Source organism: Hyperoodon ampullatus (genome assembly GCF_949752795.1).
Source record: "Hyperoodon ampullatus genome assembly, chromosome: 9".
Lineage (NCBI taxonomy): Eukaryota > Metazoa > Chordata > Mammalia > Artiodactyla > Ziphiidae > Hyperoodon > Hyperoodon ampullatus.
The window spans coordinates 93,195,974-93,215,609 of record NC_136922.1 but is presented as its reverse complement, the minus strand read 5'-3'; the positions used below and the strand labels follow the sequence as shown (position 1 = coordinate 93,215,609).

At 44.8% G+C, this 19,636-nt stretch overlaps 1 protein-coding gene across 2 annotated transcripts in view; it reads left to right on the top strand.

The window, feature by feature from the left end:
* DGKI (diacylglycerol kinase iota) overlaps positions 1-19,636 on the top strand; it is a gene marked incomplete at both ends in the record, with an annotated part of 451,691 nt that overhangs the window by 177,902 nt on the left and 254,153 nt on the right. For both annotated transcript variants that reach the window (XM_079711562.1, XM_079711561.1), the window contains one exon: positions 18,328-18,402. In XM_079711562.1, the coding sequence (XP_079567688.1) occupies positions 18,328-18,402 (75 nt within the window). The remainder of the gene's footprint in view (positions 1-18,327; positions 18,403-19,636) is intronic.

Genomic DNA, 19,636 nt, shown 5'->3' with positions numbered 1-19,636 from the left:
CAATAGTCTATTTAAAACCAAAGCCAGCCTGCAAATTCAGGACCTCCTGCTGGCAGACATGGATGGACATTTGGGGGCTGATATTGGAAGGCGTTGCAAGGACGGCAGTGACGACATAGAACATGAAGACTGTTGTAGGAGAGCTTGCTCCAAAGTCTCAGGGCTGAACCAGATGACCTTTACAGGTCTTCCTCTTGAATATTCTCCAGTGGAAACATTTAACACTGCAGAATGTCTGTGAATAGATATTTAATGGGATTAAAGTTGTTCCCAAACCAGTGGCAGTCCCCAAGTTAGTAACTGTTTCTTTTTCTGGTCTGGAGAGAAGAAAGGGATGCAAAAGTAATGAAATTGGAGTAGAAAGATCACTGTTTTCCATCATGATTATGGGGGGGAAACAGATAAAATTCCAGCTAGGAACACTTTTGTTTCGTGATATTTATTTATTTATTTGTTTGTTTGTTTGTTTTATTTTTTTTTGCGGGACGCAGGCCTCTCACTGTAGTGGCCTCTCCCGTTGCGGAGCACAGGCTCCGGACGCGCAGGCCCAGCCGCTCCACGGCACGTGGGATCTTCCCGGACCGGGGCACGAACCCGTGTCCCCTGCATCGGCAGGCGGACTCTCAACCACTGCGCCACCAGGGAAGCCCCGTGATATTTATTTTGATGGACGTTTCTTCATTCATTTATTCTACAACTGTTTACGGGCTGGGTACCCAGTACCAGAAACTTCAGACCGAGTTGAGAGTGACAGGTGACAGTTAATTGTAATTGACAACGTCATGGCTCATAGCACGTACACACTGCTCATGCCTGTCTCATGATTGTCTTCTCCCTCGTACAAAGCTTATTCCTGCCTCTGAGTTCGCCCATATTCCCCTCCCTGTCTGTAAAGGTTTCCTTTCCCCACTCTACTTACGTAAATCTAACTCATCTTTCAATACTGCGTTCAAGCCCCATTTCCACAAAGCCGCCTCTGTCTACTCAACCCACACTGATTTCTCCCTTCTCCCTTCTCTTAACTTCCACCCGTGACGTTTGCTTTGCTGAAATAGAGCAAGGAGTGAAAGGCACCTCTTCAGTGATGGAGTCACTCCTCCTCCAACATCACTCGTCTGACAACATCACAGTGGGTGCACTCTGTAGAAATCGTTCTGGTGGCTGATGGGATATACAAAGATGTTAGCGAAATACGTATTTGTTCCCAAAGAAACTCATGCCTCCCCTGAGAATCCATAGAGCACATACCTGTGCACACCAATTTTTACACTTAAAAGACACTGCCTACGTCACTATGTAGAGGTACAAACAACCGTGGTCACACCTGCCCAGAGACACGTAGACACAGAAAGGCCACATGGGTGGTGGGAAGGAAGGGGACTCTGAGTGAGACAGAACTTGAAAACCTGTTGTTCCATCTAGTTACTCACTGAATTTTGGGCGTATCATTTCGCCTCTTTTTGCCCCCATTTCCTGATTTACTGTATTGTTATTAAGATTGACCTCAGTGATTCTTTTTTAATTATTTTCATTTTTATTAAAAAATTTTTTTTTAATTTTAACATCTTTAGACCTCAGTGATTCTTATTCCTGGATGAGCATTGTAGTGACTTCTGAAGCTTTATTTCAACTTTATTTTTTTAAATGGTTGGTTCCCAGCCTGGATCGACCACATCAGAATCCCTGGGGAGTGGGACCAAGCATGAATATGTTAAAAACAAGCAAACTCTACAGAAGACATACATGCTGTCACACATAGTGGGTAGGGAGCCACTGATCTACTTCACAGAGAGAGCGTCAGAACCAAATGAAGTGGCCTGGTCCCTGCATCTGGTGTACAGTGGCTGTTATGCCATAAATCGTGTACCCCCAAAATCTGCTGAGGTCCTAACCCCCATGATCCCAGAATGTGACCTTATTTGAAAATTGGGTTGTTGCAGATGTCATGAGTTAAGATGAGGTCATACTGCAGTAGGTGGGACCTCATGCACTTTGACAAGCGTCCTTATAAGAAGAGGAGAGGACACACAACGGTAGACAGGGAAGAAGGCCATGTAATGACAGAGGCAGAGATTGGAGTGATACAGCTGCAAGCCAAGGATCGCAGGCTATTACCAGAAGCTAAGAGGGAGGCGTGGACAGATTCGCCCTCAGAGGTGTGCCAACCCTATGCACACCATGACGACAGGCTTCTAGCCTCCAGGGCTATGAGAGAATTCACATTTCTGTTGCTTTACACTGCCCAGGCTGTGGTACTTGGTTAGGGCAGCCCTAGGAAACAAAGACAGAAGATATTCTGTTAAGGTGAGTTACCTTACCTGGCCACGCAGATGCCTGCACACGGCTCTCAGATGCACTCACACAGGTACATTTAAATCAGGCTTGATTGAGGATTTCAGTTGAGAGGTATATGGCTTTCTGGATACGTGAGCAGACAGACAGGTAGGTGCCAGAAGCTGAGAACTACAGGAATAGAGTAGGTAGAAAGGTGAGGGAGACCGCATAGGTTGGGTAAGAGAAAACAGGAGCTGTCAGACTGCAGAATGCTGTTACCAGTTATATCTTCTCTATTTTTAAATGTACTTCAGTCACCTTCTTTTTGTGGGTAGGCTAATGGATACTGTTTTGCTTTTGTTATCGTTTTGTTTGTGTGTTTTACTTTACTCTTGTCCTTGTGGGTCATGTTTGGCAAAAATGGCCAAACCCACCTGTAACACCTGACCTTAATTCTAAGGTGTCTTCCAATACTGCTCAGCGCTTAACAAATATAGTTTTACTAAGTCAATGAATGAATTGCATTAGGGCGGTCAGGTGAGATGGGGAGGGGGGGAGTGGAGAGTGAGGGGCTACTCAGACCCAGTGGCAAATAGGTCTGGATAGAAATCCTAGCTCTGCCCTGCTGCCCTGAGTCTCAGGTTGCTCTGTAAAATGGTGATGATTATATCTGCTCTTCAGGATGGGCAGGAGGATTAAAGTAGTTGACACATGTTAATATCCTCCCTCCTTCTCTCCTATCCCTGCTTATATTTCAATGTCATTAAGTTGAATGAGCTAATTAGTAGTTTGGTTGGACTTTGGTTTCAACAAGCCCTTCTGTTTGGGATGCCCCGACACTGAGACTCTTACACTTTTCCTGTCATTTCTCTGCTGTGTGTAATGTGCATAGTCTCCCTAGGTCATGGGTGGGACCAGCTGAGCGTGACAAATCAAAGTAACTCATTCTGGAAAACATCTCACAGGCTGTGTCTTCTTACTGTTGGGTCAGAAGCCTCATCCTTGTAATCGGGCATCACGGCATCTGCTCGAAAGGATGCTGGCTACGTCCCTGGGTTTTGGAAGAAACTTGTAAGAAGAGTACAAGGGCAGTAGCTCTCTGCCCTATTTGAAGGAAACTTTCAGCTTTCTGTTGTTTTAAAAAAGAAGAAAGATGGCGAACCTGGTGACAGCCCTGTCTATTTCATCTCTAGAAGATGCAAGCACTGGACAGTGGCCCATGCAGTTGCTGATTTGTGGGCATCTGTGCACTGTGAGCGAGATGAGAGAGTCGGTCCCCAGCACAGGTGGCTGGGGACCTCTGACCGTCTGTGCGTTCGGATCTGGTGGGTAGACACCCCAGAGCACCAACACTGGACGCAAGCCTCAGACTGCGCTGGGGCCCCCACACACACACACACTCCCGCTTGCTGCCCCTGGTCTTCCAGCACGGCAGACTGACGCTCCGCAGCTCCAGATGGCGGCCGGGCTCACAGAGGGAGCTGTGAGTGTGGCAGCAAAGCCCAGAAGCCTAAGCCAGCCTTCCAAGCTGTTTGGGTGCCAGCCGTGAAGATGCCATCTCCGCGGCGCTTCTAAGGCCGCTCTCTACCCGAGGTGCCTCCCACCACCAAGATATTGAGGAGCTCATGAATCCAGATGACTCGGGGAGAGCAGAGCCATCAACAAAAATAGCTTTGAAAAAGCATCTGCTCAGACAGACTCTCTGCTCCTGACCCCCGAGCCGGTGGATGTGAGTGGAGGAAGGGGGTGGGGTGTTTCTGTGTGTGCAAGGGGTGTTGCCCATATGTGTCTGGCCAGATGGTCGGGAATGTCCATGAGATCGTCCAAGTGCACACACAGGACTGGGTTTAGCATGGGGCAGGCCCTCAGGTAGCCATTGTTATTATGACAGCTAACGTTATCATTGTAATTATTTGGCTTAGAGCGTTATCCGTGTGCTTGAGGAGCTTGTAATACTGACCCTGCCCAGTTCGTGCACTAGAGAGAGTGATAAGATACGGAGCCCAGGGGACTGCAGGGCTCTGCCACTCTCCTAGGTGACCCGGCATCAGCAGTACCATTGTCTATTTGCACAGTCTGCTTTCAGAAAAATAAAATCGTGTTCTAGAGAGCACTGAAGTCCTGTAAAAGCAATATGGAATATTCTTCCTTAAAAATGGCTTGTGATGACCAGTCAGAATGGCCATCATCAAGAAATCTAGAAACAATAAATGCTGGAGAGGGTGTGGAGAAAAGGGAACACTCTTGCACTGCTGGTGGGAATGTGAATTGGTACAGCCACTATGGAGAACAGTATGGAGGTTCCTTAAAAAACTAAAAATAGAACTACCATATGACCCAGCAATCCCACTACTAGGCATATACCCTGAGAAAACCATAATTCAAAAAGAGACATGTACCAAAATGTTCATTGCAGCTCTATTCACAATAGCCCGGAGCTGGAAACAACCTAAGTGTCCATCATCGGATGAATGGATAAAGAAGATGTGGCACATATATACAATGGAATATTACTCAGCCATAAAAAGAAACGAAACTGAGCTATTTGTAATGAGGTGGATAGACCTAGAGTCTGTCATACAGAGTGAAGTAAGTCAGAAAGAGAAAGACAAATACCGTATGCTAACACATATATATGGAATTTAAAAAAAAAAATGTCATGAAGAACCTAGGGGTAAAACGGGAATAAAGACACAGACCTACTTGAGAATGGACTTGAGGATATGGGGAAGGGGAAGGGTAAGCTGTGACAAAGGGAAAGAGAGGCATGGACATATATACACTACCAAACGTAAGGTAGATAGATAGTGGGAAGCAGCCGCAGAGCACAGGGAGATCAGCTCGGTGCTTTGTGACCGCCTGGAGGGGTGGGATGGGGAGGGTGGGAGGGAGGGAGATGCATGAGGGAGGGGATGTGGGAACAGATGTATATGTATGACTGATTCACTTTGTTATAAAGCAGAAACTAATAAAAAAAAAAGTGAAAAAAAAAATGGCTTGTGATGGAATAAGTTTAGAAAACACTGAACACCTTTGATAATCAAACATGTATTCCGAAGCTCCAAGAAAGGCAGTAGGGATACAGGATTTGCTCTCTGTTTGCTTGGGGGAAGGGATGATTGTTAAAACCCATTATTTTCCCCACAGAACACCTGTTGTCATCTCGTGAGATCTCAGTATTCAGTGGGAAACTATTTGAGAAATATCCACGCAATGCAGTTTTCCTCTTGTCAGTGTTGGTCAGTAACAACGACCCTTTGGGGTGGTCATTGGGGCAGTTTACTCCCACTTAAAGGAAACACAAGTCAGAGAGACTCAATCACTGTGGTGGGGCTTCTTCACTTTTCTCTCTCTTTATGCAGTTCTTTTGCCTTTGTTTTAAACTTTCATTAAGCCGTCTGTCTGTCTGTCTGTCTTATTTTATTTTTAGAGCTTGAGCCTCTGAGAATGGTTGTCATCTCTTCTGCAACGATACTTTTAGATTGAGGCTGCATTTGTGTGTTTGTATGTGGGTGTGTGCTTGTGTGGAGCGGGTCTCTTCTTATTTAATATGGGTACGGTTCTGTCACTTAATAGAGATAGTTTGCATGGGATTCAGTGTAGGGTTTACATATCGCCTAGGCAATGCCCAGGTGTATAGAAGGGCTTTCCCTTCTTCCAGTGTCTCCCAGTGCTGGGCACCCAGAACAACAGATTCTAACCAACATTGTTATTGCTCAGAGGCCCCAATCTCGGCTGAAGCATCGTTTACTTTAGCAGTTACCCAGAACTATTATTGACCCCAAGGTTGATATTGTCTGTTTTTTAGGAGATTTTTCTTGTTGTTTTTCTTACCTCATATGCCAGGCAGATACAGATGGCAGAAGGTAATGTTTTAAAGACAGAAGGAAATGGCAAAGCCTGCTTTGATGTCTTCATTCGAGGTGGTGTGTGGGCTCTGGAATCAAGTGACCCGGCTTTGAATCCAGGCTCTGGGATTTTCTAGTTGTGTGACATGCATCATTGTTTTAACCTCTTTAAGCCTCAGTTTCATATCTGTAAAATGTCGATAATACCTGCTGCTTATGGTTGTTGGAAACTTCAATGAGATAAAGCACGTATAGCAGTGAACCACATGGCCAGGTGCAAGCACTCAATAAAAATTGGTTACTCGGGTCATTCCTCCTTGAGTAAAAGTGGTTCCAGAGGATGGTCAGAAACTGGAACCCAACAGGCAGTGCCAGGGTGTTAACTTTGGAGGACCTTGTAATCATGCCCCTCTCTCTCGCCGAGTAAAAGAGAGGGTGAAACAGCCAGCCCAGCTGTGCCCCTTCTCCATTCTCTCAGTCTTTTCTAGTGCACATCACTTTCTAACCTTTAAAAAAAAATCACTTCCTCACTTGTCTGTCTGTATCCCTATCAGAACATAAGCTCCGTTTAGCTCGGGACGCTGCCTGTCTCGTGCCCTCCTGGATCCTCAGCCCTGAGAACAGTGACTGCCCTGAGGAGTTATCCTGCCCTTTTCCACAGAACGAATGAATGAGTTCAATGATGTGATTCTTGAAAGACACGCACACAGACACCTGTCACCAGATCAACCCTGCCATTTAAGTATCATTACACTTAGAATCCAGGGCGTTTGAATTTCTGCCTTATTTTTAAGGCTCTTCACAGGGAGATTCCACATTCACTACTACAGGCTATTGCGGGGTTATAAGTCCTGTTTAGCCTGTGTCATGCCCTTCTTATTTGATTCTCATGGAGGAGAGAGACTGCTGTTGGCCATTCTTGGCACAGGTGGTCATGGTAGGGTTGTCGTAAGTCCATCCCCTTGGGGCTGCCATGAGACTAGATCGTCTAAAGCAGCCATGTCGAACATCATGGTTACCTAGCTTTATCAGTCCTGCTCCCCAAATCTGTCACTAGTGAAGTGAGAGGAAAGTAGTAAGATGTAATAGAAGGAGATGGCTTTGAGTCAGAAGGACCTAGGTTCTACTCCTGGCCAGTCTGTCTTGGGCAAGTTGGTCAATCTCATAGGGTCTCAGCTCCTTATCTATAAAGCAGGTGAATGGTACCCAGTTGGCATGGTTGAAGTGAGCTGTATCTCTAGTGCACATAATGTATATATTATACTGCTAGCCTCCTGGTAAATATTCTGTCTGTGGTAATGATGTCCTCATTGAAAAATGGTACCAGTAGTTGTATGTATGTGAGTGAAAACCACATGGCCAATTGGATATACAGTGTTGGGTGAACTATGATTGAAATGGTGGTCTTCTTGGGCCAGATTGGCTGAAAGACTTTGACTTAATTGTGTCATCAGCAGCTTGGGATGTTTGAGATGGCAGTGAAAGGATAGGTAATTTACCATGGTTTGATATGGCTTCTTAAGTAGACACAATTTTCCAGATTAAAGCAAATGTCTCTAAATCATTGCTTAGAGATCTTAAGCTGTGAACTTTAAAAAACCAACTTTATCTGTTTCCACAAAGTAAACTCATAATGAGAACATATTAGGATTCATGCTGCAAGTAAGATGGCATATACGGTGCTATCACACTAGCAAGTATTAAAAGGCAAACTTTGGTTGGTGTTTTCTAGTTTACATTCAGCTTCAGATCTCTGCTATGCCCTTGATATGCTACCTTGGAACTAGACAATTCAGACAATGTTGAGACATCATTTCCTGTTGTCTCTATTATGACTTCTGTGATACAACCAGCCCACCCTCACTCATACCTATCTGCTGGAAAATTGGGAATACACATGTGTTCGTGTGTGTAGAGCTCTAATTGTGTGAATATCTATTTATTAGTGCCTGTATACTTGTAATCATATTTATGTACATTTTTGTACATATGGAAACAGTTAACCTACAATAAGATACATGGAAGCTTTGATCTGAGATAACTTTGAAGAAACCATAAACATTGAACAGGGAGCAGCCATAAAAGCAGCTGAAAAGAACCAAAGCAGGAAGATAGCACATGATAAAGTTAAAGCTGTTGTCTGACCATGGTCAGACCCGCTGACACCAAAGCTGAGAAGCACAGAGGAAACAAATGGGAAAAAATAAATGAGGAAAAGACAAGCAGGCAGAAGAAAATACACAGTGAAACAAGAGATGAGCGTAACAAAGTACAGAGACAGTCAGTAATAGTAGTCATGGACATATGGCATGTGCTTGGGTAAAATGAGAACCAGCAGTGGGAAATAGAATTATGGATTTCTGAAGAGTTCTTGAGGTTCATTAGTCTGAAACCCTTTATTAATGCATCATGGCCATGCAGGAGCGGGCAGAAGGAATGCCTAACCAGGGCGGCAATCTTGGACCAGTCAATGAGGGGCACTCGCAGCTTCTCACATCCTGGCTCTGGAGGCAGCCGTGTGTTAGTATCTTTCCATTAAACTTGTACCAGCCAATACAGATTTAGCAGGCCATTCATCATCCTTTTCATAAGTAACAGCTGCAATGTATATTTGGTTTATGTCTCAATAACTGTACCTGAATTTTATGTAGATGTACAAAAGATAGTAGCTGTGTACGCCTGTTACCCAATCAAGTTCCAAGAGGTAGACATCTCCTAAGAGTCCTGTGGTAGTTTTCTATTGAAGCCCATTAGAGAAGCCTTGTACCTATCGCTTTCTTCTCATTTAAAAAATGTACTAAAGTCACTGATATAAGCCACTTTTGAATCACTCTTAAAGAGAATGATTTGGTACGAATTTCAGTGTAAGGGTAAACTACTGAGATACAGGCATGCACCTTTTTTCCCCTCTTAAAATGAACCTGTGCCATTCTGACCACCACTGCTTCCAATCCTAATCCTGTGGTCAAAACACAGTGAGGTGTCATTCTTTATAACCAGCCATCAACTTTAGCTTTGAATTAACACGATAGCTACTCATTTGGTTCTTCCTGAATTGTTTCTCCTGTGAGCCCTGATGGGCTGCTTTTCAGGATGAGGCAAGGTTCCCATGGGTTGTTCTGGTTCTCATATTCAGCTCACAAAGTCCTTTCCCTTCCCACAGCTTTCTGCTCTAAGATTTCTTTTTGTTCTCTTCAGATGAAAAATATAAAATGTACTGGCTGTTGGGGACATAGAAAGCTTTTATCCGTGTCCAAACAATGATGAACAGTGGCACTTTTCTCCTTCTCTCTGTGTCTCTAGGGAAGTTGTGGAGTAGACCCTTCTGTGCCTTAGCTCGGGTGGACCCTGCCTACCCCAGATACATGGGCACATCTGTGGTTCCTCAGGGGAGGTGTCTCTGGAAGCATAAACACTTCATATGCAGAGTGCTTCAGATAATGTGTTCCTTAGAACAGAGCAGTCAAAGCTGTTTGAAGAGCAGGTTAAGTGAGTTTTATTGCAGTACTTCGGAGGCAATGCCGACCATAACACAGCACGAGAGTGCGGTAGGTGTAGCCAGCTGGTGTGCACACAATCAGCAAGCTGACCGCGGAGTAGGAGTGAAGCCGTTCTTGGCTATATCAGTTATTCTCCTGAAAGACATGAGGCCCAGGTGTGAGAAATCTGTGTTCACCTTTCTGGAGACCTGCGTACGATGGAAAGAGGGCCGTGCTCCGTCAGTTCATCGCTCTTGCTTCTCTGCCTTGCTTTCTGTTCCATTCTCATCACTCCAGTTCAGGCGCTCATTGCCTGATATGTGAATTTCCACTGTGAACTCTCATGACTTAAAATCTTTTTTTTTAATTGAAGTATAGTTGGTTTACAATGTTGTGTTAGTTTCAGGTGCACAGCAAAGTGATTCAGTTATATATATCGATATATTCTTTTTCAGTCTTTTCCATTACAGGTTATTATGAGATATTGAATATTGTTCCCTGTGCTCTACAGTAGGTTCTTGTTGTTCATTACTTAATCCCTGTGTGACCTGGCCTGCCATCGTGGTCTGGCCTCATCTCCGCCTAGATCACTCCACTCCAGGGACCCTGGCTCCTGGTCACTCTGCAAACATCCCGCAGTCCTCATGCCTCTGGGCTGTGCACTTGCTGTTCCCTTTGCCCGAAGTGCTTTCCCCCCAGATAACTACATGGCCAACTCCCTCACTTCCTCGTGGTGTTTCTTCTTCTTCTTCTTCTTTTTAAAGTATTGCTTTGTAGCTCCGTTTTTTAAAAAAATTATTTATTTATATTTTTTCCTGGCCATGCCATGCAGCATGCGGGATCTTAGTTCCCCAACCAGGGAACGAACCCACACACCCTGCGCTGGAAGCGTGGAGTCTTAACCACTGGACCGCCAGGGAAGTCCCCCTCCTGGTGTTTCTCAAAATGTATCTCCTCAGTGAGAGCTTTCCTGGCCAACCTGTCCCAACTTCAACTCTCCGCTGCCCCTGATACCCCCTAGCCCCTGTTCTTGCTTTAATTGTTCTCTTTAGCACGTATTTCTATCAGCGTATTATGTATCGCACTTACCTAACTTGTTTATTGTCTGTCTCTCTCAGGAGAATGGAAGCTCCATGAGATAAAAACAAATTTTTTTCAATGTTTTATTCACTACTGTATCCCCAGTGCCTGGGACAGTGTAGGCACTTAGTAGGTGCTCAGTATTTATTGGTTGACTGAATTAATATATCAATCATCTCATTTCCTTTTGTCTTCCTCCTCCTGCTTTCAGATAGTGCTGCATCCTGCCACCAGATTGAATTATTATTTTTGGCCACATGAGTCTCAAAAATTATTAGTGCCCCATTGCCTATTAGGTTCAAATTTGTATTTCTCACTCTAGATTTAAGGGCTTTAGCAATCTTTTCCCAATCCACCTTTCTAGCCTGACCGGCATCGCCCAGCCGGGACTTCTGTTTGGGAAGGCTGGCCTGCGTGCTGGCTCTAATCCTTTGCAGCCCCACAACTTGCTACCCAAGTAGATATTCCAGAGTCTTACTAGCCTACAGACATAGGTGGGATCACATGAGCATCAGTAATGCAGGCTTCCTGTTCTTAACTCCACCCATTTATGTAAGACCTCAGCCTTTTGCAAGATAGCCTTCCCGTCCGATATCTCTGGAATTCCCCCAAAGACATCACATTTGTGGTCACAAAAATTGTTCAGCTGTACTCACCATGAAGCCTCTACTCCGTTTTCCCTCTAGTATTTATGAAGGTCTTCTGTCCCTCAAACACCTATAAAATGCCTCTTTCTCTCTTCTTTTGGGATTGCCTATCCTGAAAATGCCTGGGTCCTAGGGGGGTTTTGTCTCAATTCCAAAGCCACCAGTTCTCCAGACTGGGGTTGGGCTGGGGGCTTACACTGAGGAGAAAGCCCTAGTCTGCAAGCCCTTTCACCTCTCCTCCCTCCTTCCCTCCCTCCTCCCTCCTCCCTCCCTCCCTCCCTCCTCCCTCCTCCCTCTCTCCCTCCTCCCTCCCTCCCTCCTCCCTCCCTCCCTCTCTCCCTCCTCCCTCCTCCCCCTCCCTCCCTCCTCCCTCTCTCTCTCCTCCCTCTCTGCCTCTCTCCCTCCTCCCCCTCCCTCTCTCCCTCCTCCCCCCTCCCTCCCTCCCTCCCTCTCTCCCTCCTCCCCCCTCCCTCCCTCCCTCTTGAGCTCCTAATATGTGTCAGGCAGTGTTCCTAGTGTTGGATTAGGGCAGAATGAAAATACAGAGGAATCTCCATCTTCTTGTAACTCTATACTTTGTAACCCAGGTCCTCTCAGGAAAAGTTCTGCTTTGCCGTTTCTCTTTGAGACCCTCGTGACCCACAGCCAGTGTTCCCACTCCCCACCCTCCTCCACCTGACCCCCCGACCAGGCACACAGAGAAGCCTCCACACTCCACCATTAAACATGGTGCCCAGTGACTCATGCAGATGGACGCCTGTGAGCCCCTGGCTCAGTGCCCCATCGGACACGCAAAAGCCAGCTCCGTTCCTTTTAGGAGGCATCAGTGCCTACTATGTAAAGAGACTTTGAATCCTCTCCCTGCTGGAGTGTCTTCAACTTTCAAATATTACATCTTTTTAAGGCCCAATTCAAGACTTTGCTCTTTTTGGTGTTACGTCCTTTTTACTGAGTCAGCCTGTGGGGCTTTACCCTGCTCTAGATTACAGCTTTTACTGTCTGAGCTGTTCATTCAGCATTTAGCCGTGCACGGTCTTCTCTTGTTAGTGACCTTTTCTTTCAAGTCCTCCGTGTCGCCTCAAGTGGCGTGCCAGCTTCTCCCAGGAAGGACAGAAGCTTCTTTCTCTTTATTTCCTGCACAGCACTCAGAATGCTGACATTGTTCCAGCTACATGCAAAGTTCATACGTGGGACATCTCAGACCATCCTGATTCCCGAGAGCTGGCGTGTGCAGATTTAGGCGCATCCATGTGTATTTGCGTGTTGCTGAGTATTTTCGTTACTTGTTTACATGACCCCCTTCCCAACCCCTCCACCTCCTGTTGCTCCCTGCTCCCTTCTCTTTCGTATATTCTGAGGTACTTCTGGCATCATTTAGTATCTAGGGTGGGGACGCAGTGGGGCTGTCTCAGAGGGATCCGGCCCTCACTGAGCCCTGTCCAGAGGACACGTGGCACAGACACCTGGGACCCTGACAGATGAAGGCCTTGACTCTGGCAGCAGTACCCAGGCTGAGGGTTTCACACAGAGTGAGGGCTCCCTGCAGGAGACCCTCTGAGGACAGCTCTGAGATTCCCCCCTCCACCCCGCCCCCAGGCACAGACTCCTCCTGGCGTGAGGCATCTCTGTTCCCTGGTCTGGGCTCTTGAAATCCTGCCGTCTTGGAGAGACTTACTTATGCAGCAGGGAGCCACGGTAGGGGCGCGCTGGCACGTCAGCCAGCCACCCTCTTGGTTTGTCCAAAACGGCCTGTATTCTGTTTGAGGAAAAGAGGCGCCGGCGTGAGTGGCGATGGAACCTGTGCTTTGGCCCTGAAACCACAGGAATGGAACTTCCAGATAATGTCTTCTTTTTCCCTAATACCAGTTTACAGATTGCATCCTGGACACCCCAGAGGAGTAGAACTTGCCGAGCATGCTTGTCATTTCTTCTAATTAGGTTTTTAAATAAATCAAAGAACTCTTGTTTTCATTTACCTGGGATTATACAGCAGCAATGCTCTTGTTCGTGTTGCCCGTAGGGACAATCCCCACTGAAAGGACGCTGAATTCCTGACACTCTGAAGGCTTAGGAAGCTTCCTTCCCTGCACTTTACCCAGCAGTCCTTTCACCCCACCCTTGGAGAGGAAGAAAAGGATAGCCTTGCCTGGGCCCTGTTGCCCCATCTCCCGCTTCCATCCCAGCACCCCTGTAGACTGAGCTTTGTGTCCAGAAGGGAAGATAACATTCTTCTTGCCCCACTTGCTGTCTCTCCTTTGCCTGACTCCCAGCGCTCAGTTTCTATTTCTCACCATGATTCTTCTGACGTGGGAAAGGTGAGGAGGCTGAGAATTACTGGGAAGAAGACAGCTGCAGGGAGCCTGAGTTAGGAAGCTCATCCCACCAGCCTCATCCAGCCCTCTTTTCCTGACTTTTCACCACTCGGCGCTCCATCCTGTCCTTCCCCTAGTGCCTTCTGTGCCCCCTTCCCCACTCCCAGGATGGTTGGGTTCCTGCCTGGAGCCCCTTCCCTGGCCATGCATCCTTTTGTCACTGTGGCCTTATGATAAGGGCGGGGCTGATGGGAGCAGTGCTTCCTTGCACTGGGTCTGTGAGCCCATGTCTGGGAACTCTGTCTGCAGTGAGATGCTGCCAGGCCAATACTTCTGTGTGGCCAGCAGCAGGCTCTGGCCCTGAGGTCTCCTGAGACAGAAGGCCAAGAAAGGGTTGCCATGTCAGCTCTGGAGACTAAATATTTCCTCCTACTTCTCCGCTTCTGATCTCTGGTGATTAAACCTGTGTGTGTGTGTGTGTGTGTGTGTGTGTGTGTGTGTGTGTGTCTGTTGGGGGGAGGGTGGTGTCCTTAAGAATACAGTGGGAGAGGTGGGGTCAGAGGCAGGATTACTTGACCATCTTCAGGGAAAAATGAGATTTGGTGTGTGCTTATTGGGAAGGGGCTCAGCCAGCCTCGTTGTACATGCTTCTTGGGGTCAAACTTCAGACTATGAGGGGTGGCATTCAATTTAAGTTTCCTTGGGCAGCAAGGAGGCCTTAACCTGTCAGAAATCATAAACCTGTGAAACTAGGTTTCCCTTTCTTTCTCCTAGCCTTTCCTTCCCTCCCTCTCTTCTAGAATCAAACGTTGTTAACTACTACCAGATATTCATTGTTACTTAGCAGAAATCACATCTCTTGTTCAAAGGAAGAACGTATAGCTTGCTTGGTGGTACATATGGATCAGGGACTTATGACCAAAGGAAGTGGGTAGGTGGGATAGGATTAGATATTAAACTGTTTCTCAGGGACAATTATATACTTTCTACCACTGCTTGCTTCTGGTCTTTTTGTCCCCGCTCCAGCTTCCATCCCCAGAGCCAATGGTCTAAAGCTGTAACAGTTTTACTTCCATACTTGATATGAGCTGAAGTTTGGTGAGGAACTGTCACTGCTTGGAATGCCAGCAGTGCCCACAGCATGGGAAACATATAGGGCCAAGTCAGAACTTTGAGTGTGTTCTCTTACAATCACTGTTAGTCTGCTGGTTAGGTTACGCCCACCATCCTAAAGCATAACATATCATTCATTGTGTCATTATTATATAAGTAAATTATGATCAGAGTATAATGGGATATAATTTATGTTATAGCCTATGTTGTCTTAGTTTTCACAGATGTGCCCCCTCCACTAGTTTTTACAGATGTGACACACACACACACACACACTTACAAATTAATGGATTTCCTTTGACAAAATCAGGAAACCCTTAGTAAGGACACTGAGGTTACTTGATATTTGAAGCAGTAAGCCTAATTGGCCTTTAAATTCACTGATGAGAGTGAATTATTAAACTTTTATAATGTTAATTTTTAAGCATGTTTGGGTCCCAGGCCATATTTATTTTTAAAATTGTATCTTTGTGCTAGGTTCTTTAACAGCTATGTCCCGATATGAAGAGTAACAACTAACCTGCTGACTTAATTTTAATGACTTTTCTTGCTTTATCATTTTTCATAGTGAAGGAAGTATTGACTTAAGAGTTTTTAAAGAAAAAGTGAGTAGTTACAGTATTGAGAATGTCTAGATTCCTGTGTTTTATCTTTATATTTAGTTTAAATCTTGCAAATAAAAATTGGAACATAACCAAGCATTAATTGAACAGTTTCTGCCCAGAAGCTTATTATACAGCTACTTCAAATAACTTTAACTAATTAAAGCATAGTCATAAACCAAGGAGTCAGCAGTTGAGACTTCTGATTCATTGGAGCAGTTTTCATCAGTTGAGAAACTAAAATCCATGTATTTTTCTGCTATGGAAAAAGACCTGAGGCCTTCATTCAGAATTTATTCACTTAATTTTGCATGTGATTATAGACCTTAATTATCTGATTTATCAGATTAGAAGCTGTTTAGAAGCTGTCATTTAAGAAACTGAGGGCGACTAAAGTCAGACACAATAACATTGAAAGGCTATCTAGCCTGATAGAAAGACAGAAAGCAGAAAAATGACTGTTCTTTGTAGTAAAATACATCATGTTGTAGTGATTATAAACAAAAATTCAGATTATGGTTTTATATATTCTGCCTCAGAAGGCATAGAAGCATGCCTTATGAGGGCCTTTTAAAATTTAACATTGTTTAAATAAAATTAGTTTTATAACATAAAGCACTTTTCTTCATATATTATAATCTGTAGAACATTGCACTTGAATTATTTCACATGAATGATATCGGTGTAGATACACGTTACCCTAGGAAGCTGAGAGAGGACAGTCTTAAGCCACAGGTTCTCAAACTCTTCCAGGCAAGATCCCTATTCAAAGGAGATTCTGACCTGGAATCCAGATGGAAAACAAGGCAAGGAAGGGGTTTTCTGGCTTCAGCAAGTACACATTTGTCCCTTCCCACCATCCCCAGTGACTCCGTAGGAGCCTCAAGGAGCCCTTGGAGCTCTGTAGGCCCCAGTGCAGAGCACACAGTCAGGCACAAGGCTAGGCCAGGGCAGGAGTTACTGGTAAGGAAGGAGATTTTTCAGGCGGCCTTAAATAAGCCCATCAGTGGTTGCTACCATGAGAGCGTTGCTTTGCTTGACTGCAGTGAAATCTACTAGGGGTTTAGTGGATAATGAGTAGAATGAAATCAACTCCTGAGCGTCATTATAACTCTTGAGCAGCAGGACTCACTCAGGAGCCCCATGCATTTGCTGCCGGTGGTGCTACAGCAGTGATCCCCACCAGGAGATCCAGAACAAACAGGAGAGCAACAGTAGTTTGCTTCTCATGGGCACTTAGCTCACGAAAATATTTGCAAACCTAGAATTTTATTATTGTCGCCTTAAGCGATGCTGCCACTGCTGGTGCTGCTACCAGTACTTGTCACTCTTCTTGTTCTCCCTCCCCATCTCCCACCCCTCCCCCTTCCTCCCCACCTCCCCCCGCTTTCTTTTTCATAGTTGAGCCAAGACACTTTTCAATAGTGTAGCTAGATGCCTGGGTTTCCCTTATCCTCCTTTTTGGCAAAATCAATTGATTGCCAAGCTTACATAAGGTTACCGACCATGTTCTTTCCTCAGGCAGAGGAAAGCCAAGAGTGATGAAAACGTTTGCAAGCAGGGTACCTAAACCTTAGTCAGTGGGTATCAAGACGACACGTGTCGTTGCTGCAGTATGACTGCAGTGTTCTGGATGCTTGGTTGGTGGCTGGTGGCACTGTGGAGACTCCGTGCTGAATGGGTGGAACCACCAAGGAGGCGGGAGGCTACAGTTTCTTTCCTGATTCTGCGCCTTCCAAGGTGCTGGTTTGCAGTCCTTCCAGGCTCCTTGGTAGCAGCCACACCTCAATTTTTGGCTTAAAAATCCTATCTCAGTAGGGGAAGCTGAGTCTTGTGTCTTTCTTAAGGACAGGGACTTCGGGCCTTTCACACTCGGATGCTTTGATGGGCTGGGTCACAGACTGGCTTTGTTACAATAAGTTTCTTTCAGTGCTCAAACCCCCAAATTATTCCTGCAGATCTGCCTTTTAGCCTGTTCTCCATAGAGAGACCTGAGCATTTCTGGCTCAGATTTTACATGGCACCGTCAGCATTGAATCGAGATTTCCACCCCTTTCTCTCTCTCCCCGCTGCTTGCTTTTTATCGTTAGAAAAAAGATAAACCTCAGAGAATATTTTTATTGTGAATTTTAACAGGTACTGACTGTCAGGGAGGCCAAACTGTGTATGCTTTTAAGCATGAGCCTGCTATCAGACTAATTGGCCCCGCTGTGCTCTAATTATATGACCTTGGGCACATCCCTTGCTGGGCCTCAGTTTTCTCATCTGTTAAATGGCAGTAAGAATAGTATCTATTTCTTAGGGTGGTGAGGATTAAATGAGTTACTATCTGTGAGGTGCTTACAAGAATACCTGGCACATAGAAAGTGCTAAATTCATCTTAGCTGCTTTTGCTGTTACTGGGCTGCTGCTGCTATGATGATGATGATGATGATGGTGACTTGTAAAAGTTAAATTTGTCTTCTTACCTTCCAGAAGATTTGGGCAGAAACCAAGTAGCTTTGTATAGATTTGTGCTGGGAATAAAAGTCCAAGGGGATGGCCCCTTGAAATGTAGACTGTTTGACTGTAGGGAAACCATGCTTGTTTTGAACCTAGACCTATGTTGGATTGTTGGCCCTACCCCTTAACTATTAAACGTGAAAAAACATAGGATAATAATGCCTACAATGTTAGGTTATGAAACTAAGAAAAATACAGAATAAAGAGCTTGGTTCATAGTAGATACTCAGCATACAGTAGCTAGCATAATTCTGTTTTAAAGAGAAAATCTTAGGCCACCCTCAGTCATGGATATGAAGTTACTTAGTAGGTCAGAGTACTATTGCTGAAGTTTGTCCGATTATTGAATGTTTATGATGAAGTTTTAAATTGGTTTACGTTTGCTTCATTTATGTATACTCTCTTTACTACCAGGGAGCTCTTCAGAACAGACCGTTAACATTTCTTGTCTTTTGAATTGTCTGTTGTAGAAATCAGCTCTCAGGAGGAAGTGTGCCGTCTGTAAGATCGTCGTCCACACCGCCTGCATCGAACAGCTAGAAAAGGTGAGACAGCGCCACCTGCTGCAATTTTTGCTACCCTGCAAGTGTTTGGACTTCAAAGACCAGGTGTCAGTTTCCATTTGCAACTTTTTGAAAACAATGCTCTTTTAAAAACCTGGAAGTCCAACATTATCACCAGATTAATAATGAAAGGATGGAAGGACAATGCTAAAGTTTCATTCACTTTATTGTTTGCTGAGGTATAATTTGATGTCATTTTATGTTGATTCTTAGGGAAAGGAATAACAAGGTTAGAGAGAAAAGCCTCACGTGTACTAATTTTCTTCACAATAACAAACGTTGTTATTCACCCATGGGATTTTCCACAAGATGTTTCGTATTAAAGAAAAAAAATTCCATAGCTCTTTAAAATCATTGTTTAGACATTTCTGACCTTTGTAAGTTTACTTCTTTCTAAATTGGCTACAAGGGAGAGAGCCTGGCCAGAAGCTCAGTTCCTTGCTTTGAGCAGCGTTCCTGCTTACACAGCATTAATGTGTGGGAGGGGCTGGAAGTGACATTCTGGTGGTGTCTTTCCTCCAGAGGAAGTGGATTCTGCAGAGTCCATTTATCTGAACATCGGGGCCAAGGGAAAGGCTCCAGTAGTGAGCTGTCTGCTGTCCTCTTCCTTCCATGCCTCCTGCCCCCTTTCCACGTGGGATTCTCTGTGCATTATCTATCTTGAGCTGCCATGTGTAAATGTATTGAAATATTTTAGTCCCCGGGGATATTCATTTAGTTTTACTGACACATTATCAATTGTTGCCAACTGATATTTTGTGGGAATGACTAGTAATATTTTACAATAATGTATATTTTTGCTGTCCCAACTCCATTTACTCATTTCCTACTTCATTTCTACACTTCTTTCACCTTATCAAGTAGCTAAAGAAGATGTAAATGTATAGGGAGACCTCCCCGTCTAAAAGTAAGGGAGTGCTGCATGCTTGAAGAATAATTTGGTGTATTTTTGTGAATCATCTTCATCATATTAAAAATTTCTCAAGTTTATATTTTCCGACTTTTAAAATCTAAAACACAGCTGGATGATTTCAGCTGCCATATATTTTTCTTCTGCCTCTTTATTATCTCAGTTTCTCAAATTTATGGCGTAAGAGCATTACTGTCTAAAGATACTTTGATTTCATCAGTGAGACTGAAGAGTCATGGATTGGAGATAACAGGATCACTTGGGATTATCTAAGGTGATGATTTCAAAAGACTAAGAATAGTGTAA